Source organism: Phodopus roborovskii, unplaced genomic scaffold (genome assembly GCF_943737965.1).
Source record: "Phodopus roborovskii unplaced genomic scaffold, PHOROB, whole genome shotgun sequence".
Taxonomy (NCBI): domain Eukaryota; kingdom Metazoa; phylum Chordata; class Mammalia; order Rodentia; family Cricetidae; genus Phodopus; species Phodopus roborovskii.
This window is the reverse complement of record NW_026126469.1, coordinates 31,720,348-31,744,120: the sequence shown is the minus strand read 5'-3', so window position 1 is coordinate 31,744,120 and position 23,773 is coordinate 31,720,348. Positions and strand designations below refer to the sequence as shown.

The 23,773-nt window shown below is 40.6% G+C and overlaps 1 protein-coding gene across 1 annotated transcript in view; it reads right to left on the bottom strand.

The window, feature by feature from the left end:
* Positions 1-12,818: 12,818 nt before the first annotated feature.
* Morc1 (MORC family CW-type zinc finger 1) overlaps positions 12,819-23,773 on the bottom strand; it is a 145,210-nt gene continuing 134,255 nt past the window's right edge. The window contains exons 23-27 of the mRNA XM_051190942.1: positions 23,491-23,640; positions 19,313-19,400; positions 17,508-17,561; positions 15,062-15,256; positions 12,819-12,947 (exon numbers count right to left, since the gene is read on the bottom strand). Of these exons, the coding sequence (XP_051046899.1) occupies positions 12,819-12,947; positions 15,062-15,256; positions 17,508-17,561; positions 19,313-19,400; positions 23,491-23,640 (616 nt within the window). The remainder of the gene's footprint in view (positions 12,948-15,061; positions 15,257-17,507; positions 17,562-19,312; positions 19,401-23,490; positions 23,641-23,773) is intronic.

Sequence of the window (23,773 nt, the reverse complement as noted above, 5' to 3'; positions counted from 1 at the left end):
TCGCCATGCTGAGCCATGGATATCCTAAGATTTGGAAACTACAGACCCAAGATATTTTTTACTTGTATCTTTCTTTGCAGACAATTTTTTATCTTGCTACATTTTTAAGTGTTTTTTTAATTGTAATGTATTCAGATGAGAATTTGCATGACTTTGCCAAGCCTAATTTAAAGTTATAACTCGCATTTGCATCTATGAATAGTGATATAGTCATAGTCATAAGAAGATAGTCTAACAAAAATTATTTTAAAAAACAATGAACAGTCTATCTTGCATTTCTGGAGCAAATGTGAGTTTTGAGGAATCTATACTTTGTATAAAGTGAAGATATGACCACTCCAAAGTATGGTTGGGGGGAAGGTTTTTACTGAAGATATGAGGGAGAGTACAGCCAGAGACATCAGGAAGAGTCCAGAGCAGAGAGAAAAATTAGTAGACTGAACATGGATGGACAGCATACTGAACTGAGCCATGAGAAGAGGTGGGGTGGGGTGGGGGGACTAAGAGGAGAGGGGCGGGGGGGGGGAGAAAGAGAGACTGAAGAGGAGAGAGCCAAGAGAGCGGACCAAGAGAGCATGGCCAAAAAGGCAGGGTTACATACAAATGAGAAGCTGGAGGAAGGGAAGCCTATGAGCTGGAGAAATTTAGGGGAAGGGGCAGGGTGACAAGAGCTGGGAGCAACCACTGAGCAAGCCTGTAGGTACTGAGTGAGCCAGAAGGCCAGCAGACACTCTGGTATGCCAATGGGCACCACAGTTAGCCATTTGTCCTGATTTGGACCTGCCATGTTTTCATAGGGCTGGGGATGTAGCTCTGGGGTACAATACATGGGAGCCAGGCTTAGTCTTTAGCTCTACAAGAGTAAAAGCATCCACGGATTTCTTTACAACCATCCCCTTCTCCTTCCATCTGCTTCTCCCCATACACCATACCACTGAGTGTTCAGCAATTTCCACAGGTCCATCACCCCAGATCTCACATGAGAGTGCTTCATTCTTTTATCCCAGAACTCATTCTAGGAAGCCCCTGGAAAGGAATGCTTCAGAGCATGCCCATTAAAAATAATTTAAAGCGCAACATGTCTACAGATTTATTTATCATGGTTGTAGGATGTTGTGTGTTCTAGGAGGAGTTAAACAAGAGATCAGTATGTAGAAACATGACAGCTTCCCGGGGGAGTTAGGCTTCATTTTGTAGAAGTGTTAGAAAAATACATGTGTATGGAATTGTGTTTTAATCATCTCTAAAATATGGAAACTATTAGCACATGTTGTTTTATGTCTATAAGGAAAGAATAAGAGTGTATGTTTACACTTTCCCTTCTGCCATAAAGAATCTAAGACTTTATAAGTATAATTTTTAAAACTGAGAACAAGGTCCAAGAGATCGTCTGCCCAATAGAAAATGAAAAGTGTGTTGTAGGGTCTCTGGGTGATGTCTGCTACCTGCCATAATCACAACCATTTCCAGAATATGAACAATTGAAAGTGTAAGCAGAAGGTAATAAAGCTTGCATGCACATGAAAATGAGTATTTCATCTATCTCTGTAGTTAAACAACACTATATATATTTTTTTTAAAAGAAAAAGCCTATGTCTGCAGGATTTATTATCTCTAATTCTTTTATTATGACCAATCACCTTATTATTCTTATTTTAGACTATTGAATTCTCTTTCAGGGCAGTTAAATAAAGGAGCTAAGTAACAAAACTAGAATGCAGGTGACTAGATCATTTAAGCCCAGTCTGTCTTGTTTGGAGGTCTTTGTTCTTTGTAGCATCCAGCATTGCCCTCTGAACTGGCAACTGTTCGAATCTTTTTTTTAGAAGCGGGTACAATTATAACTTGATGGGACATGTTTGATGCAGTGTGCTCTGCTAAGTTTCTGGTAAGAGCCATTTGTGAGAAGATGGGGCTGTATAAAGAGAGGCAGGTTGTGGGACCAGTGAGATGGCCCAGTGGTTAATGGCACTTACCACCAAGTCAGAGGATCTAAGTTCAGTCCCAAGAACCCACATAGTAGAAGAGAGCCAATACTTACAGACTGACCTCTGACCTCTGGTTTTTTTTTTTAATTTCTTTTTTTTAATTTATTTTATATAACAAAGTCCATTTAAATGAAAACAAACATTTATAGACAATATTTGGGAATTTGGGCGATGTTCTTTCCAAACTACTTCCTGCTGGTAAGGGGCACTGTCATCGGGGATTCGAAGAAGATTCAGAAATCCTGGCTGTAGTCTGTAAGGCTGCTTTGTCCAGCTGTTTTGAATGTAGGATCACCTCGTACTCTGTTTCAGGCAGTCTGGCTTGATCAAACCACATTAGTCTGGAAGGAATCCACATCTTTTCATTTTCTGTGGAAACAAAAATAGAAATCCTTTTCCCCAGTAACTTGTCCTTCAACTTAAATTTTGGAGTCAAAGCATTTTTTTTAAATTTATTATTTTACATGTTGATCCCAGTTCCCTCTCGCTCCCTCCCTCCCTTCCTCCCTCCCTCCTTCCCTCCCTTTTACCCTCTCTAACCTCTCCATGCACTCTAACCACCCTCCCCTCCCATCCCCCCACCCCAATTCCATATGTAGGGGAATGCCATCCAGTTGGGGTCATGTAGATCTGACAGGTCCTGTGAAGTAGAGACTAGGGCTTCTCTCCTGTCTCTAGATTAAGGCAGTTATCCCTCCATGGGGGATGTGTTCGCAAAGTCCTTTTGTGCACCAGGGATACATCCTGGCTCCACTGTCTGAGGTCTCTTAGACTGCTCAGTCCTTCTGGCTGAGACCCATATTCAGGAGGGCCTGAGTCAGTCCCATGTCTACATACTCACCATAGCACGTGAGTGTACACACACACACACACACACACACACACACACACACACACACACACACCTACCTTGTATTCTAGTAAAATTAAGTTCATGCAGGCTGGGAGCAAAGCTCCACAGTAGAACTACAGCTTAATATGCACAAAACTTTGGGTCCATTCTCCAATCCCCACACAAGACAATGACAAAACAAACATTGACATTTTTCTTTGTTACAGCAACTAATGACAAATCCTATTTAGTCTATTTACTCTCTAGTTCAGGAAGCTACACTGTACACTGTTGTGTAATGTTTTAATTTTTGGCTTTGGGGGGGCACCACCAGATCCCAAATAAATCACACATGGAGGCTTATTCTGAGTTATAAGTGCTCAGCCTTAGCTTGGCTTGTTTCTTGCCAGCTTTTCTTAATTTATCTCAACTACCCTATGACTCTGGGCTTTTTCCTTTTCTTGCTTTGGCTGGCTGGGTAGCTGGGGGGTTGGGGAGTGGGTGACTGGGAGTCTGGGGGTCTAAAGGGTTGGGGGACTGGGGGGTTGGGGAACTGGCCCCTGACATCTTCCACCTCATCTTCTCTTGCTGCTCTTACTCTTCGTTTCTCCTTCTATTTTTATTCTTTCTGCCTGCCAGCCCTGCCTATCCTTGCTCCTGCCTTACTATTGGCTGTTGAGCTCTTAATTAAACCACCAGGTGTTTTAGGCAGGCAAAGAATCACAGCTTCACTGAGTTAAACAAATGCAGCATAAACAAAAGCAACACATCATTACATCATTAAATGTTCCAGAGCATAAACAAATGTAACACACCTTAAAATATTCCTGAACAGTCTACTTCTAACACAAACTAACCATACCGTCAATCCACTAAAAGCCATTTCTGCCCAAAGCACTGTACTGATTTCTAAGAGTCTGTGCAAAGGGCCTGAAATTTCACTCTAACCTGAAGATATTTAAACATTTTCTTCCTTTTATATACGACACATCTTAGTGACATTTTGCCAGCTGTGATGGGTCCGTACAAACCAGATAGACTGAAACATCTGCCTGAGAGTCGCTATGCCAATGACCAGAAGAAACTCCAAGGGAGTGACTATGAGCAAAGCTGAATAATCCACATGCATGCAGATGTCACAACGAAGCCCACAATTTTGTATACTAACTAAAAATTATTTTAAAATTTTTGAAAAAATAAAAATACCCAGATGACTTGTTTATGCACATCCTATGACTAATAGACAATTGTTAGTGACACAGAATTTACATTTAGGAATGACAAAGAAAGGGGGGGAGCCACCCTAATCATGTCAAATACACACTAATCCCCTTTGTGCAATTAAAAAGTCCTGTTAGACAGACATGACATAGCCTAGTTTCCCCCAAGGATGCCAGCATTAACAGGAAGGATTGCTGCCATGCCTGAGTAGTGTCACCCCAGTAAGACAAGAATGCACTGCTGACTTGGGAAATTGATTATATAATGTGATCTTTATGCAGATCAGACACGGCTGCTCTTGACTTGACCATGACTGCACACAGTTCAGGGTTCTGAGACAAAGGGCTTCCCTTATTTCCCAGACAAGCGCTCAATGATTAATAGGTTTCTTGATATCAGGAAGCCCTGACCAGAATGCAGCCTGCTCAGATGTCTACTGTCAGTCTCTTGTGATCTTGGGGAAGGAGAAACAAGAGTCCAAGTTTGATCACTTCTCCATAAGCCAAATACAAAGGATTGGGGACCGCAATGACACAGAACTACCTCTCTATCAAACCTGTTTACTATTCCAAACATCTGTCTCCTGAAATCCGTAACAGATAAGATAAAACCCAGCTGTGCCTTAATTCAGTCAGTCTGTTTCTTCAAAGTGTTTTACTTCCCACATAATGATCCTGGGTCCTTATCCATTATTGAGTAAAAGGGTGAACAAAGAACATAGGAAATGCAATATGAATGATGGGATGGCTATGGTGATCCTTCTAGCTTTAAGACTCCATTTCCACTAGGTCTGTGCGATGGTTAATACTCTCAGCTTGACATGACCTAGGGTCGCCATAGAGACAAGCCTTTGGGCATGCTTGTGAGAGATTATCTAAATTGGGTTAACTGAGGTGGGAACACTTACCTTAAATATGAGTGACATCCTGCCAGGGTCCGGGGTCCTGAACTGAGTGAAAAGGATAATGAGAGCTGAGTGAGCAGAAGGACTTGTCACTCTGTACTTTTTGACTGCAGATGTAAGGCGACCAACTAGCTACCTCAAGCTTCTGCCTCCGGGACTCACAAAATAAGAGCCAAAATAACCTTTCTTTCCTTAACTTGATTTTGTCAGGTGTTTTGTCATGGTAACAAGTACCTGAGACAGTCTAAATGTAAAACAACATATTGCATTATATTAATTATTTATCCATCATTTATCTACCATCTACCCACCCCCCCACCCATCCACCTACCCATCTATCCACCCACCCATCTCCAGAATCCCTTTTTACATGTCTCTCAGCTCTTTGATGGTAAGAAATAGGCCTAAAAACCAGTCTTTTACCACTTACCCTGGTATTTTTAAGGTAATGGTGGTACCCATACCTGCCAAGTCACTCAGATTGGAGGAAAAAAATCAAAATCTTTTTCTTAAGTCAGTTCTTCTGAAGTAGAAAGCATAGTCAAAATTAAGTAGCATGGCTTCAATAAATTTTGCTACAGTATGTGTGTTACAATGGCTTACATTTTAGTGTGTGTTGTCTAGGAAAGCTGACATCTTCTGTAGGTAGAATTCTGTGAAAGCCTCAACCAGAATGTTAACAATTGATGTTATATGTGAAAGTTCATTATAAATTGTAAGATTCTAAGCAAATGTGGTGTTTTATCAACACCTACAGACAGCTGAGAGTTCCCATGCCAGGTTTCTGAAGTAAGGAGCCTTGGTCTATGCCCTAGAGAGATCATGGCTAAACAGTCTGATCCATAGCGGTTGTTTCCAGGGATTGCATCTTAGGGATAGTAATAGTGATTGTAGTCACCATATAAACCAAACAACCCCACACAGTGCTATTGGTGGCAAGATACCCAGGGGTTGATGAATAATAGCAACCATGACATGGGATGAGAGCAAGTTACCTGCTCTCATCTTTCCGGGGCTCCAACACGTTGGACACTAAGGAAGCAGATAATCAAAGGTCACTTCTGAATTTCAAGTACAGCTGAGACTCCCACACATGCACCTGGGCTAAGGCGACAGTTAAAGCTCTAAGCTGATTCTCATTTCATTAGTTTCACTCTGTGGCTGGCAACCATCCCAAACTGAAAATGTCATCTAAAATAACGCCAGTGAGCACAGGGATAGGCGGAAGCTGAGAAAGGTAGGAAAGCAAGCCCTGAACCTAGAGGATCAGCATTGCCTGGGGCCACACAGTGCAAGCCTGGCAGGACAGCGCCCATACTTCAGACAGACCTGATGTGCTGAGGTTGGTCATCCACATTCTGCAGACCAGCAAGCCATCCCTTTATTGACCATGCTATATACACTTTTTATTCAAAGATCGTGCACCTACATGATGTCACACGAGCTCAATGATAATGTAGTCAGTGTAGGTCATGCTGTCCCAGCTTTGGAAATAAAAAAAATTGAGATGCAGAGAAGTTGATGGCATTGTCCAAGATTACACACAGTCAGTAAAGGTCAGAGCTGGGACAGGAGTCCAGAAACCCTGATTGATCTCAAGGTTCTGTTTCCATCATCCCCTTCTTGTGCTGTGATTTATATTATGATGCAATTAATCACAGGATTTATTCTAAAATAGAAAGGAGTTAGGTGTGGGATGCAAGCTAGTAATCTCAGGTCCCTAGAGACTGAGGCAAAAGGATTGTTGAGACTTCATGCCACATATCCAAGTGCCATTACTTGCCACTTTGTCACTTTCATGTTTTCTTTCTGTGTTAAGTTACATTCCAACATTTCTAAGTGTTCACTCATTACCTCACTCAGAATTCACTAGGTTTGTCCATGGCTGCTAATGCAAAACAACCTGAGAGTCTGCTTATCTATCCTATGGATGATCCCTAGTGCAACTAACCTGGTTTAAACTGTAGCTCTGCTTGTCATTTCAATCTCAGACCCACACATTCAGGAAAGCCATTGATCCATCTCAAAAGGACTTCTGACAGTTAAACTAGTCATGGTGGTGCACGTCGGTAATCCAAGCATTCAGGAACTGAAGCCAGAATACTACCATGAGTTCAAAGCCATTCCAGGCTATGGCATAAGTTCTAGGCCAGCATAGAGCTAGAGTGAGACCTTGTCTCAAACATACTTACCTGTGCATACATGCATGTACACATAAACTAACAACAAAACCAAATAAACCTCTGATAGACTTGCCTAGATTGAGTACAAGCCAAAGCCAGGTTTGGAATAAAAAGTTAAAAGAAGATAAAAACAAAACAAAAAATAATATTGAAACAACCAGAAAGCTATGAAAAGTTTGACACCGAAAACACAGAAAAAATAAAAAGCAGTGTGGAAAGCACTTGTTTTTTTTGGGGGGGGAGGTTAAAACTTACAAACCCTGCCCCAGAAACTTAAGACACGTGTGGATTGTGATATTACATAAGATGTAACAGTTTATGCTCACATTAAAATAACTCTGACAAACCAAAAATAAGTTTTGCCAGCACTTTGAAGAGGTAGGAATTCATGAAATGCATTTTGAATGCTACCTACCTCTCCAGACACTGGAGAATACCACAGAGTAGCTCCACAGACATCCTACGTCCCCTGGAATAAAGGAGCTGATCTCACACTGACATGCCTTTTGATTTCTCTGAGCCAAATCACAATCACTTGTGAGGGTCACTTGATAATGGGCAACCCTGACACTTCTCATTTCACAACTCTTTTTACACTGACATAGCCCAGGGTATTCATGGCATGTCCTGACTCTGTAGAAGCACTTTTTCATAAGCAAACCTAAAATCCCTATGGTCAAGTCACGAATAGCAACCAAATTTATAAGCCTCTTGAACTGAGACCAGCCATTCCTGTGATGGGCACTGAGCGAGCACTCTCATCAGTGGCACGCATGCCCAGACAACATCTATTCCTGAAAACAGGCTTCATTTTGACAGCAGACCCTTGCTCCTGCCCAGACTGCTTCGTCACACGTTGTTCCTGCGTAGGTAGAAGCCACTGGCATGCACAGTGCTTTCACACTCATTAAGCCGATAACAACATTGTTGGCACAGGATGCGACAGCCACACCTCTGAGACGCTATAGAGCTTGATGATCTCTCATCATCTAATCTCAGGGGCTCTGCAAGAGCCCAGAAGCGGCTGTCTATAGCAAGAACCTTACACACTGCAATTGTCTCACAGCAGGGAAAGCGGAATAGCAGCAGCTGGGGGAAGGGAGAAATGAGAGATACAGAACTAGACTGAGGAAACAAGAGACATGTCAATGGGTTGATTGTATCTGGAAAGTGCTTTGGGGTTAAGGATAAAAGCAGAGTATGCCTCCTTTCCCACTGACTCAGGCTTGCATCTACCCGAAGTCAAGTTGATGAGGAAGTCCCTGCAATGCATGTGGACAGCACTTAACTCATGCTTGATAATGAAACCCAGAAGACAGGAATGTCCTCCAAGAAATAAACGCTGATGTAGCATGGGTTTAACTTTCCTCAATTCCTGACTTTCTTAGCTGGATTTAGGTCACCTGATTCTTGGCTTTGGAAAATGAGCAGAGGTGTGTGCTGAATTCCAGACATCCTAATGCCAGCCTATGGCTTCCAATTTTACTGTTACTGGTCTTTTTTTTTTTTTTTTTTTTTTTTTTTTTTTAATCACTGGTATCATCAACCCCACCCGTCTTTGATTCCAGTTGGAATCTGTATATTTTAATTATATTCTTCTCTGTAGATAAAATAACATACAAGAAAAAAACAGATAGAACTTGAATCTAAGACTGCATGTTATTACTTTTTTGATCTTATTTTTCTTGGTTTGTGTCATTATTTTTCTTAGATTAGCTTCTTTTTTTTTTTTTTCAAGAAATCCATGTTAAGTGTTTTGTCAGTTCTCAAGAATGAGTGACTCACACTAGCGAAGTAGAAATCTTTATAAGCTAAAATGTATGTCAATTAAAAAACTAAATTGTTTTATTTTTGCTAAAAAACAAAAAAAGCCAATGCAAAGATTTCTGGCTTTTTTGAGATTGGACAACACATTGGCTAATTTGTATTGATTTTTTTATCTGCCAATCTAGATGTAATCAAACTCAGAAGCAAATTCCTACAATTTGCCTTTTGGTAAAATGTCGCGAATGCATTACATACTTTGAAAACAGCCTTTGCAAAATCAATTTATAATTACCAGATTTATTTAAATGATAGCTTTAGAATTCCATGCCGTGATTTAATTTGATTTAAAATAACTCTCTACATGCAGAACATTTCCCATCGTGGAAAGATTTCTCAATTATTTTCATGTCACCAGTGTTAAATGTGTTTCAATAACTGACCCATCTGCAAGCTGTGGGCTGTGTGAAGGCTTGTTTGGTTAGCAGAGCACATGTTTTACCTGAAGTCAATTAATAAGGAACCAACAAGGGAAAGTGAGGAGTTAAAGCCAAATGAAAAGCAAAGGGTTTTGGTGAAGGCGTTACAAACTTGACCTTGTTGATTGGCCTTTGCTTCAGACCTAACAGACCCAAAATACTTTGAATTCATGCAGTGTTCACAGGCTGAACAGGTATTCCATCTTAAATGTTCAGGGCCACTCACCGGTCTCTTTACAAGAGTTGATGTCTGATTATCAGCTGCAAATTTGCTGACCCCCGCCCAACATGAGTCTGAGAACACAAACTTTTGTTCAGGTTGGTCTTTGCATAAATTATTTCTTGATTTAGTCCCTCACTCTTCACGCCAAACTGAGGCTAACACATTATGGTGGTTTGGATAAGAATGGCCCCTATAGAATGATGTATTTGATTTGCTAGAACTATCTGAGAAGGATTAGGAAGTGTGCTCTCAAGGGATGTGTGCTACTGGAAGCATGCTTTGAGGTTTCAAAAGACTGTCCCCGCTCCTAGTGTGTTCTCCCTGTCTCCTGCTTATGATGTAAACTCTCAGGCTGTTCCTGTGGAACTGATGTTGCTCTACCAGTATGGACTCTAATCCTCTGAAACTGTAATCCTAATTAAACAACTTTCTTTTGTAAATTGCCTTGGTCATGGCGCTTTGTCTTAATAGTAGAAAAGTAATGTAGACTCTTGTATTCTCAGAAAGTGACTCTAACCCTCTTACAGCTATAGGCTAAATAAGATGCAAAAGCCAGTGAGATAACTATAGAGTTTTAAGAATAAAATCACTTCCAGCTGGGTGTGGGTGACGCACACCTTTGATCCCAGCACTCAGGAGGCAGAGGCAGGTGGATCTCTATGAGTTAGAGGCCAGCCTGATCTACAGAGCTAGTTCCAAGACAGGCTCCAAAGCAATACAGAGAAACCCGTCTCAAAAAACCAAAAAAGAAAAAAAAAAGGTCACTTCACACTAACAGAAGACACTGTGCTTTCGGCTATGTAGAGGTAGTTTGCTGTGAAAGCCAGACGCAGTCTTTTACTGAGTGTATTCCTTCCAGTGTTATTGTCTGTCTACATTTTTGAGTGACATGAATGGACCTTGTAGAGAAAACTACTGAGAAAAGGAAGATATTGTTATTTGTATTTCACAGATGGGGAAATGGAGATGAGAATCTAAGTCATGCTTTAATGAAGTTAGTGTCAGGATAAACTCTTCATGATTACAACTGTGGTTTCATGAGTCCTAAACTTTTCTACCCCCTACTAACTCCACAGAACAAGTGCTTCAAAGTCTCAAATCTCATTTCCTATCTGCACAGTATGAAGTGTCTGCCTGTTCATACCTGAATATTGCAAATATGTATTTATATGACTAATGGGTTTTCAATTCATGGTAGATTGTACACAGAATATTGTTAAATTGAAAGCCTAGGTATGAAGAAGGAAAACAGCTAGAGGTAAACAGATTAGTACTAAGTAGAGTTACAGATGTAGTAGCTAAATCTAGTCTGAAGATTAGTTTATAGCTGGAGCTCTACATTAGTCCTGACTGATTGCCTATTTAAAATCTAAAGTTCCCTAAGACCTGGCTCCACTGAAGCTTTAAGAACTGCCATATAGAAAAGAAGATAGTTAAAATAAGTACTATTTATTTTGCTTCTATTATGCCAAGTGTAGGCTTTTCACAAAAACATTCCCATTTCATAATTAAATTTAAATAACAGGTACACAACAGGGTCTCAGTGTATGAAATTCATTCTTTTGGAAGTTTTATTGAAACCATTAGCATGGATGAGACCTCTCAGGTAGAGTGAAAAGGATGATGAGGTCCTGAGGACTTAGTACTGACAATGATGTAGGTTAGTAGACAGTGTGCACTGGTGACGACCCTCTTCAGACTCTAAATGTCTGCCAAGACTGGGCTCAGAAGACTGACTTATTACCCTTCATTTTTATTAATCACCAATTTTAACATTAAAGGAAAAATGTGTACTGATGATGATAGAGGAAGGCAAATACTTTTCATGTGGAGGAAAGCTTTGGATAGATTAAAAAATACAAGAATGTGAAATACTAAAGTTGTGTTTCTTCATATAAATTATGCATATTTTATTATTTATAAATTATGCATATTAAAATTTGCTTAATGATGACTTCCTGATGCAGAACAAATTTAACTGTCTCCTTTCTGAGAATTATTATATTAGATACAACATCGAAATCTAAAAACCAGGACTCTTTCTGTCTTAGACATTTTCTAGTCATGCGAAAATGAAAAAAAATCACCATTTATAATTCACTAAATAATAAGACTGACAACAATAAATATAAGTAGAAATGCACAAAATACTAAAAGGAAAAATTTAAATGACACTACAGCATACTAATACTAGAATGCATAGAAAGATCAATCTTGATTTTGTCTTTAGAAAAACTTAATTTCAAAAACTGTGTATTTTTCTACAGTATCACTACAAACCCAAGAAAACACAAATAATTTTATGAGTGGGTGGTAACTCAAAAGCCTTAGAATGAGGACTGAATAGATAAAGGTATATACAAAAATTATGTATAATAAAACTATTAATTAGTTTACGATGGCACTGTGAGTCTGACATGAAGATAAAAAGACAAGAAAATATTTTGAATGGGAAATGTAACATCTTTTAGATACTATAATATCCATGTTTTAAGCTGTTTAATGATTGGTATATTTTCTGTACAATGAATGGTAATAGACTCATCAGTAATTGATAGAAACATACCAATGTAGAATTTTAGTAGGAAAATTGGCAGAAGCATAACTCTTGGGATGATTAAAAAAGTAGCTTAAGACACAAATCAGATGAAGGCTTCTTACTATTTTCCCTTCACAGGCTCCAAATGTTGTAGGATGTACACCACACAAATCAAGGCACAATTCTACAAATGAGTGTTTAATGCTTTCTTCTGCTTTCCAAAGTTGTAGACACTTCTAATCAAACAAAGCAAGCAGTGAATAAAGTGTAAAATAATTCTGATACACATATAAAAAAACAATTCTTACACATGTACATATTATGCTTACAAGGATTACCCTTTTACTCTACCTAAATAATGAAATTAGCATAAACAGCATATCAAAATCCAACTAAAGCAAGATTTAAACTTAAGTGACAAATTTCTTTTTCTCTAGAGCTCAGAGGGAAACAAGAGAACTCTAGAAATGACTTCTGATAGCATGAAGAGTTAGGAAATAACAAGAAGGAAATCATGAATGACAAATCAGTTCCTGTCTCAAAACACACAAAACTTTCAAGAGTTAGGCTAAATTTTACAATAGCAAAAGAAAGAAATGTTTTCTAAAATAATAAAAATAAATCTCCAATTTTCTTATTAGCAGTTTCAAAAAGAAACACCTTTTCTGACTTTTGAGACAACCGTTCACTGTTCTGAATCTTTCGCTAGCCCTGACTCTAGAGTCCTTCCATTTAAAGTGGCCGGAAGATGATCTTCTTTAAGCAAAGCTTCTAAGTAAGCATCAATCTGCTGGAGGTCTCCTGCTGGACCACCCTGGAAGAGAGAAGCCACAATCACTACAGGAGGAGAAGCTCAGCTGTTTTTCCTGTCATTTCAGCAGTCGCCACAATTGTCTTGGAGATAGCAACAGCCCCACATCACATCTGATTGATGCTCTTAACCTTTGTAAATGTTTTCTCATTTAATCTCATTTTCTGCCTACAAGTGGTTAAGGGCTTGAATAATGTTTTCTTCTTCAGTGGAAGTTAGTATTTTCCTCTTTCAAGAATTGGCTCGAGTGGTGTTGACAGAAGCACAAATACAATTACTATAATGGGAAACTATTCAGCATTAATTATCTTTTTGCTCTTTAATGTTGCGGCTTTTTAAATCACTTGCCCAATTACCAAAACTAAGGGGGATTTCTCTTCTGGAAGTATGCTAAAAAATTAAAGAAGTATCTTCAGTGTCTCATTTTGTACTTGTTATAGAAGGAATTTCTGATAAAAACTGAAAATGTGAATTGCTACTTCAGAATTTAACTTGGGCAGAGACCCATGTAGTCTGGATTAAAATCCATGTTCACCCTACTCTGTAGTAAAGTGCAGTGAATTTCCACAGTCCCTTCAAGGACAAAGTAATTCCCGGTCCTCGGGTTCCCTATGGGGTCTAAGTTCCTGCCTTCTCACTGTTAAATCAGGAAGACTTAACTCATGACCCATATCTAAGTGCACAGGTCCTTAAACTCAATGCTGGTTCAGATTTCCCCATTTATTTCTAGAACCCACAGAAAGCTTCCACAACCTTCTATTGCCAAGATTTCTATGTGCTACATAGAAGCTGGAGGGATGTGGGAAAGGGGCATGATATACTGGAAAAACAATGTTTTTATGAAAGCAATCACTATGAACAATGAATATATGCTAACAGAAGGAGATGGACCAATCCTTACTATGTCAATCCATCATGGAAGCATACAAACAAAACTGACAACCATTCACATTTATGATGTCTCTCAGGTTTTATTTTAACTTTCCCCTCTGAGATTAAGAGGATTGATCTTTATTTATATGTGAAGATAAAACAGCATCAAAATATCTCACTTTCCAAAAAGTTGGAAATTTTTACCTACTGGGCACATGGTATTGAGAAGCTGTTTGACAGACTGGAGGATTACCTAGGAAACAGAAATGGGGCATGCCTGTAGAGGATTACCTTGACTGTGTTAAGTGAGGTGAGCAGACCCTCCCACTGTGAGTCTGGGAATGAAAGTGGATAACAGGACCTAAGCAGCACCATGTACTCATTGCTTTCTGCTCTTGACTGTGGATGCGATGTAAGCATCCTGAAGCTCCTTAACTTTCATGATGCACTACATCCTTGCAGTGTAGACCTAAGTACACTCTTCTCTCATATATTCATTTCCTCCAGGTATTTTACTACAGCAAAAAAAAAAAAAAAAAAAAAAAAAAAAAGACACTAAGAGAGCCAGCAACTAATAGCACTAGCAAAGACTCTGGGGTTTATTTGGAGAAATAAGTACAGAAGAACCAGAAGAACTCAAACATTCTAATCTATGCCTTGAAGCTAATTTACCTCTGATGTACATGGTTAGCCAGATCAGCTGTTTCTCAGAGCTCAGCAGAGCAGCAGCTCTTCCCCTCACCGAATGGTCAGGCATTCTACGGAAAGCACTGTTTGTACCTAACTGCCAGACTTCCAGGTTCCTAGATTTCATGCCTGGAGAAATGAGTTTTTTATCAAAGGGCATATCTGGTGGTCACATGCCCTGTCCCCTGCCTGGCTGAAGACTTACACTTTGAAGCACCACCCTCCACCCCACTTGTTCAGAGAGATAGACAAGATCCCAACATGGCTATGTGAGCCTGACTGCTCTCTTCAGAGAACTCACCATACTGCCTCTCTGTAGCAGTGTTAGGGTCTGAACTCTCCTCCCGTTGTGTTGTCTGCCGTCTGTCTGTCTGTCCCCAACAATCTATCACGGTAACCCTGTTGAGCCCAATGAGAGCCCTTCCAGGTTTCAGTGCCATAATTAGTAGCAGGGACTGTGCTAAGCAGTTTACCTGAGGTGGGCGAGCAAAGCCCACTGTTGGCAGAGAAATCCAGGCACAGGTGAGCCTATTCCCACTCCTCACACTCTCACTCACCAGGTGAAGCTTCTGCAGCAGCAACGCCAGCTTTGCACGAAGGTTGTGGAGTTTTTCCTCAGTCTTTTTCCTTTTCAGTTCACACTGCCCCAGAAAAACTTCATTAAGTAGCCCTCTCCTGCTGGTCTCATAGATAAGGGACTGCATTTTTCTCTTGAGTCTTTTCTCATATTGGACCATGTAGATATTCTGGATCTGAGAATGTTTTTAAAGAACGCACAGGATATTTTCCCATAATACCCATAAGGCAATTTCACGTTCCAACCCCACACACACTGGCTATGAATCAACTCTGATACTTGAACTCTCAAGATGGAGGGGACAACAGCATATGGACAAAACTATCCTAAGAAGAGCAAAGAGGCCCAATGCAGTAAGTTTAAGGACCTTGGCTTTGGAATCATGGAGAAACCCCATGGTGGTTGAACTTGTGCTCTCTATCAGCCATACAAAGTCATCTCAGACACCATTACCTCACAGGCAGTGACAGACGGCCAGTTGCATGGAGTGTCTCAATGACGATATAGTGCTGTGACTCAAGTCTGCAGTGTCCAGAGCACAGAGACAAGGAATTCTACTCTCCTGCTCTTTAAAAAAATGCTGATGTAAAGAGCATTGGGAGGGCTCCAAAGCCCCTCAAGGATTTAGGGTCTGGGTTGTTTTCTAAGGCTGCTCCTGCAGGCCCCTCCTCCATTTCAGAACGGCATTACTTACTTGTATCAACATTTCAAGAGGACAGGGGAGATTCTGAGAAAACGGATACAGGGAAAAACCCGTTTTGATGAACATTTAAATATTTCTACTTTAGGATTTCTGTGTTCTAGTATTGGCTAGGTGACCAGGAACTGTAAGGCAGTCTTCCTCTTTGTCTAGGTCTACATTCTTTTTTTTTTTTTTTTCTTTTTCTTTTTTAAGATTTACATACATACATACATACATAAGATTCTTATGTATACGATGTTCTGTCTGCATGTATCCCTGCAGGTCAGAAAAGGGCACCACATTTCATTACGGATGGCTGTGAGCCATCATGTGGTTGCTGGGAATTGAACTCAGGTCCTCAGGAGTATCAGCCAGCGCTCAACCTCTGAGCCATCTCTCCAGCCCTAAGCCTACATTCTCACACTTCAGCACTCTCACTCACATGGATTAATGTGAGCAGAGTCCCCCCACATCATCTGCAACATCTGCTAGCCACACTGATCTCATGACTTCCTCCTCTATAAAACCACGTTTAAAACCTCACCTGCCTAAAGCCAATGCACTGTACTTAATTATTAGGACGCAAAGGTGTATAAGGCAGACTTTGCCCTCAAGCAGGTTTCAGTTGGCAGCATAGGGCAGTGCAATTATGCAATAATTCTATCTTCTGTAAGGTCCAGCTCTGCGCCACCCGCTGGGGCAGGTGGAGAGGGTGTGTGATTCTATTAAATTAAACAGCTTTATGTTTTGCCATAGCAGAAAAATAGAATCAGCCTAGGTGTCCAATAACGGGTGAGTAGGTAATAAAATTATATGCTGATACACAACAGAATTTACATAGCTGGAAAGAAAAATGAAATTTACAGAAAAATGGATGGGAACTAGGGAGCATTACAAGGAGGTGACTTGGGCTCAGAAAGACAAACACATGTTCTTTCTCATATGAATATCCAGGTGGGAGCAAATTAGGTAAGGACAGCGAACAGGAAAAGGGCTACGGGGATGGAAAAAAGAGGGGGTAGAGTAGAGGAGGAGATGGAGGAGGCAACGGAATGAAGTAGAAGTGGAGAATACTGGGGTGAAAGGGTGTATTTGCAGAGACGAGGTAGGGCAGACCATGGGGAGAATCAACAAAATGTATGGGAAGTCCACAGGAAACTTGGTATATACACCATAAGCTACTTTAATCAACTGATAAATTGAAGCCTCAACCTATGGCACTGTGGCTCAGCTGATGTTAGTAACGTTCCCTCTGATTAGCTGCATTTTTCATCAACTCAGCTGAGAGGAGTCTCCCAGAATGCTCCGCACTGGCAAGTAGCAGCCGTGTGTGTATGCATGTAGCATGTTGAAAAATCTTAGACTTTTTTTTTTCCAGAAGCTTAAACTGCCTGGGAGCTTGTTTGTTTTGTTGTGATTCCACAACAATTTCTGTTAGAGTCTAGTGTTTCAAAGACTCGGAGAATGTATTTACTAAAAACCGAGAATTTTATTTCGTGTTCAAACTGAAGTCCTACTCTGGTGCCTCATGAGCTCTAGTTGTGGGAACATTTGCCTTTTCAAATTCAAAAGGATGTCACTTTGTGACATCTCGTACACTGCACATTAATCTAAGTCTCGATAAGGACAGGCAAATTTGATTTCCTTCCAAACCTAACATTTGAAAACATGTATTATTTCCTTCTTGGAGCACAGGGTCATTTAGATTTCAGGATATAAATGGCTGCATGGAAAGGAAGCTTACCTTGCTGAGACATGTTTTGAGCTTTTTGTTTGTAGTCTCTGGGCATCGCTCCAGCTGTTTTCATAAGCAATAACAGAAAAGGACATTAACTTCACATGGTGATCTGTTTGGAATATGGTTAAAACATCCACGTTTCTAGTACAGAAAAGCATCCCAGCTTAGAACCAGCCAATGTTGGTCCTAGGGATGTTTTGAGCCTGGACTAATTAAGTTGAGTCACTGAACTAAACCTAATTGACTTTACCATTTTCTTTAAGAACTAAGGTAGCCTACATAAATAATAAACACAGGATTGTTTAGCAATCTACAGATAAATCAAGGTTAAGAAAAATAAAATGAAAACAGGCTATGTGAAGAAGGTGTGTTCTGGATGGAAACAGACTGAGAGCTACTGGCATACTGGGCAGGGTGACAAGAGATTAGATGATGTCACCTCGAAATGGCATTTGCAGAGAAAGAAATAGGGAGCAAGAGGAAGCTCTCAAGCATGGTAACATCCAGAATTCAAACAGAAAATAGTTACTGCAACAATGACGGGCTGGGGTGGGGGGAGAAGAAAGCAAGGAAGTGGGAGAAGTATGGCCATGGAGGCTATATAAAGGAAACTGAGCTGAAGGCCTCTGGGAAGTCAGGCAAGAAAATGACTATGGTGTTCATCACCCCAGAGACCACTGGGGACCCTGACAGGAAGGAACTCAATTAAATAATTCAGTGGAGGTCCATGAAAGAGGCTGAGGTGAGAGGAGAAGGTGAAGAAACAAGAGCGATGATTGCAGATTAGGACATTAAAGATGTCACTCAGGATCAACTGGGTACAGGACACCTCTACCCTATTAGTGATGTGCTCTTTTCACTGGAAGCCTTCCCTTGTGCATATGTCATTTCCACAATCAATACCAACCATGGTCATAGAGAAGGGCCTCTCAGACTCATCCTCCAGCCAGAAACATGGACTCCTCACTCACCATCACCTTCACAGGTAGGATAAGTTCCACTGGATTTAGACCAGGGTCTGTGCGAGGCTCACCTCTGTATCTGAGATGTCTGACCCATGTTTGCTTTCTCATTTTACAAGGCACTGTCACACTGTCACCAAGGGGAACTTCGGTGAATGCACTGACTTCATTGTTCTCCATGATGTTTAGAAAGTGTAGAACTCTTAGTACCTAACAGGGCTGATCTAAGCAATGCTAAGCTCAGCATCTCAGTATAGCAGGATGAGATCAGAAACTATGTTTGGTGGGAGAAGGATGGGGTGGCTTGAATGAGAATGGCCTCCATTTTGTTGGTCCTTGGTGGAACTATTTGGGAAGCATTAAGAGGTGTGTCCTTGTTGGTGGAAATGTGTCACTGGGGGTGGACTCTGGGGCTAGTCTCAGTTAGCTCTCTATACCTTGTGCTTATGAAACAGAATGGATGCTGTCAGCTACTGCTCTGACATCATACTCACCTGCCTGCTGCCATGCTCTCCACCATGATGCTTGTGGACTCACCCTCTGAACTGTAACCACAAATAAACTTTCTTCTGTGAGATGCCTGACCATGATGTCTTCTCACAGAAATAGAAAGGTAACTAAGGGAAAAGGCAAGTTTTTTTCAAGCAACGGTCTCAGTCTGTAAGATCTTCTCTGCCTTACCTGGCCTGTAATCACAATGACTTCTCACATGCCTGGTGTGTGACCTCTGTCTCTATCCACTGAAAGCTTTCCTAAGTCCTCTTCTGCATGGGGCTCTAGGCTTTTCTCCACTGAAGACTGGATTCAGGCTATTCTGTCATTCACTCAGTTCCAAAATAGGCAGCTTACCTTGGGACTTGTTACGAGTTCTTCCAGAGATGTACACTCGAATTCTGATGACAGTTGAAACTCGGGAATGAAATAAAGAAGAATCTCTCTAGGAAGATGATCATAACAGAAACAGAAGTGTACCCAGAACAGAGAGGTAGCACCTGCCCATTAGAACATGTTCTGTCTCTTAGCAAAGACAGATGTTAGTTAGTTCCTAACAAATATTTTGTTTTCACCATTGACATCAAAGTGCTCTTTAGAAAACTGACTGGGGTTAGGGACTCAGGCGTGGTCATACAAGAGGCAACAGCAGAGAGCTTCCAGTGATGGACATGCTCTGAGTCTTGGCTGGGTCAACACTATCTCCTTGATTGTGGTTCTGTTCTGCAGTTTTTTAAAGATATTGTCATTAAGTTACATCAAGTAAAGAACACACTTTTATGTTCATATCATTTCTTTGAACCATACATTTTATGTTATTGCTTATTTCAAAATTAAAAGTTCGTTAAAAGAATAAAGACAAAGGAAAACCAAAGGAGAGAAAAAGAGAATAGGAAGAGAGGAGAAGCAGCAGAAAAGAAGGGGATAAAAGAGAAAAAAAAAGGGACTGGGTAGAGGTTTGAGTGGGTAAAAGAGAAGTATGGGAACTGGTGTTTTGACACCCTGCACCCACGTAACTGCCAGGTGGACAAGGTGGGCCCCCCCTTAATCCCAATGCTCCAGAACCACACACACACACACACACACACACACACACACACACACACACACAAGCAAGCAAACACATACACAAAAGCACACATACCACAGATACATTCCTGCTGATGGGGTGGAGTAAGGAGGGGGAGAGACAGAGACAGAAACAGGAGAAACACTTTAAAAGATAAAAAGATTCAAAATACCTAGAAATCTGCAACTAACCATTCCAGGAAAGCCCTGCACCTGTGTGAATGTTCTTTTTCTATAGACAATTCAGCACTGAAACCTTCCTGGAGGAAAATAACCACCACAGGGCTACTGATTCTATTCACCTCCCACCAAGAACAAAGGTGCTTAACTACCCAAAAGCAATTCCCTTCATTAGAGCCTGCAGGGCTAGTCTTAAAATTCACAGATGGGCCCAATGTGGTGGCATAGCCTTTAATCCTAACATTTGGGAAACTGAGGCAGGGAAATAGAGTTCAAGAACATCTTGAGTTCCATAATGAGACCATGTTTCCAAGAACAACAACAACAACAAAAATCACATATGGATGCTCTTCTCAGACACTGGGGTCCCCTCATTTGAAGGTACTTCATTTCCCTGAAAGGCATCAGGCTTTTCTGATGGCACTCCTAGGAGAACGTGGAATCTAGACATGTCTTCCAGAATCTCAAGGGTTTTCTTTCTGATGTGCTTCCTATGTTCAACCTTGTGTGCCCTTCTGAAGCTAGTTGCCTGCTAAATAGCTCCTCTGTTGAGAATTCTGTCCCTCAAAGCAAACTTATGAGAAAGACTGATGATGCTTAAATCTCCAGTCTCCAAAATTAATTCAACCCCAAAAGTCAGACACTAAAAGGGGGGATGTAACAAGAATTCATACATGTAAGGTCTACTTATAACTATTTACCGGTTCCTAAAACTTCCTGCAGTTATTGGCATGGGTCTCTTTCTCCTACATACTCTTGATTTTTTTGTTCCAAAGGTCTATCACATTTAACCTCTCCAATCGGCCTCTCCACTTTTGGGTTTTCTTTACTGCAGACACAACCAGCCACCCCTAAGGGAGGCAGAGTCTGGAAACTTCCTAGGGATCGGTGCTCATTAGGATGACTGTGAGCACTGAAGAGTCTCCATGTTCTCTAGGCAGATGGTCCCTGGGAATACTTAATATTCCATTGCTGCCTAACAACAGAAGTGGATGTGCTTTAAAGTCTTGGTGCACTCAATCAAAGTGTCCCCCTCTGATCACATGTAACTCATTAAAATCAATCGTACCAGTGTTACACTTCCAGGGAGAAAAAAGACTAGCCAAGGGAAAAATAAGAAACATGCTGAATTTAAAAAGAATGTTTATGCAGCTAGAAAATGAAGTTAAATAACAATGCATCTGAACTCTGGTACAATACACTCAGGAAGGTCTCTCCAAGTTACAGTGTGGTATGCCGATAAAGATACCCACCTATCCATGGTTTTAATTCATAATAATTCTTGGGTGGATATCTAAAATATTATAAAGGCACAAAAATGATAGTTACTATTATCAACAAAGTCTGGTTCACTTTCAGCAATGGCCCAATCACTAATTATGTAATCCTACCCACAAACTTTAAGTGATCTTCATATATTTATTCAGATAAGTACAAGTATACAGATATATATCAAATATATATGTATAGTTGATTGCATAGTACCAGAGTAAAAGTAGCCAGTAGTTATGCCTGAATCTTAATATTCATAAATAAACCAGGCTAAATCTATGGCCATCTAACTGCAAGGTTAAGGATAAAAAATAAAATGATCCTCTGGAAAGTGCTGGAAAGGATGAAGAACTATTAGAGAAACCCATTCTTTAGACATTCTGCTGACAGGCACGGCAGTATGATAATGGCATCCATCCATCCATCCACGTCACTCCACTAGTGGCCTTTACTATCTTATAACCTATGTACATAGTTGAGTGGAGTGTGTCCTATTTCTGTCTCCTTTCTCTATGACTATAGGTTTTCCAACTCAGGTACAGTGTGAGCTAGGAGGAAGGTAGTACTAGGGCTTTACTGCCCTGACAACTATTTGACTTATTACACAGAACTAAGTACCCTTCAATCCCCTGGGGCAGGACTGATGTTAGGCCTGACTCCTGAATGACAGCTTGTATAGCCTCCACACCCAAGAAGATAAAGCACTTCCTCCCCCAGTGCTGCCACAGGGACTCCATACAGCCACATAATTGAGTCTGTGTCCACAGTGGCTCTGTCTCCTTTCCCACATAGGACAGAACCTGGGCCTTAGTGGCGGCTATGGCTGGCTTTTCTTTCTTCTCCTTTCCTTCATCTTTTCCTTCTACTGTCTACTCTTTGAAAACTCTCCTCTTCAAGGGGATTCATTTACTCTCTTAAGAAAATTTAGGCCTTAAGGGGAATATCACTCCTGGCAGGATATGTTGCTGGATTTTTCCTTTGTCCCACCAGGTCCCACTGCCACTTTAGCACCAAATAAACACTGAGTCAATATATTTATTAAACTGTTGGCTGATGACTAGGGCTTCTTACTGGCTAGTTCTGTCTTTATTATTAACCCATAACTACTAATCTATGTATTTCTACATGGCCTTATCTTACCAGAGAACACCTGGGGCATCCTATCTTCCCAGTCCCTCCATGGCATCTCCCTCTGCCTACCTTTCCCAGAATTCTCCTCATCCTCTAGTCCTGCCTATCTTCCTGACTCTATTGTCTATAAAACAGTGTTTTATTCATCAACCAGTAAGAGAAACATATATACAGAAGGACAGCCCCCTCAAGGACAGGTTTGGTTTTCTTCCTGGCTCAAAGCCCCACACCTCTTTGAACCCAGAAAAATCAATAGTGAATGGGACACCTGCTCCTACCCTGCCCTCCCCTATGTCACCTCTCTGAAAGCACAAATCTGAACACAGTTCCATTGTATTGACAGTAAAGCCCTCTCTTCTATCAGTCCCTATTCAGAAAGACCCAGAATCTTCCGTCCTTCCCAGTCTCTCTTTTAGGAGCTAAACTTAAGACCTACATTCCTCAAGTGACCTTATCTACAAATGTTAACATTCAACTGACCAAAAAGTGAGTTTTCTTCTGTAAGTTCTTTATCAAAAACCACAAGAATAGATGTTTAAAGGCCATGGGAATGCCATGCTTGTCTTTGTGAATACAAAAGAATTATGAAATTCAATAAAAACTTCTTTATTACATTCAAAGGAAGAATACCATACATATGTACATCCATCATACTGCTGGGCCACATAAAAATGGGCAGTTAGTGAGCACAAGCCTCTTTCAAGGGACTATTAACCTGTGGAATAGCTAGCTGATAATAGTGGGAAAGGTCATAAAATGATTCCACTGAATGTATTCATAACATCTCCAATTGATAGAAAGTCAAAATAAAGCAAAACAGGGTTTGTCACTGCTTACTTCAAACATTCAACAAAGCCTGTGGAAAAATTAGCAATTACTCTTACTTTAAATTAGACATTAGTTTTCTTGCTGTTTCCTGGGCAGATGTACTTTGGGAAGGCATCAGAGAAGAAGGCAGCTGATGATCACCATTCTTGGAACTGACTTCATGTCCAGAGAGTAGACTTAAATCTTCCATTTGCATTCTGGGCAAGCTGGTGTTAATGAGGTCAAGAATAACAACATTAGATTACACCCATTTCAGAAACAGTCACCAGCAGCACACGAAATGTCAATACACAAAAAACAATAGCACAGGCATCAGTGCCACACTCAGAGTCTCCACAT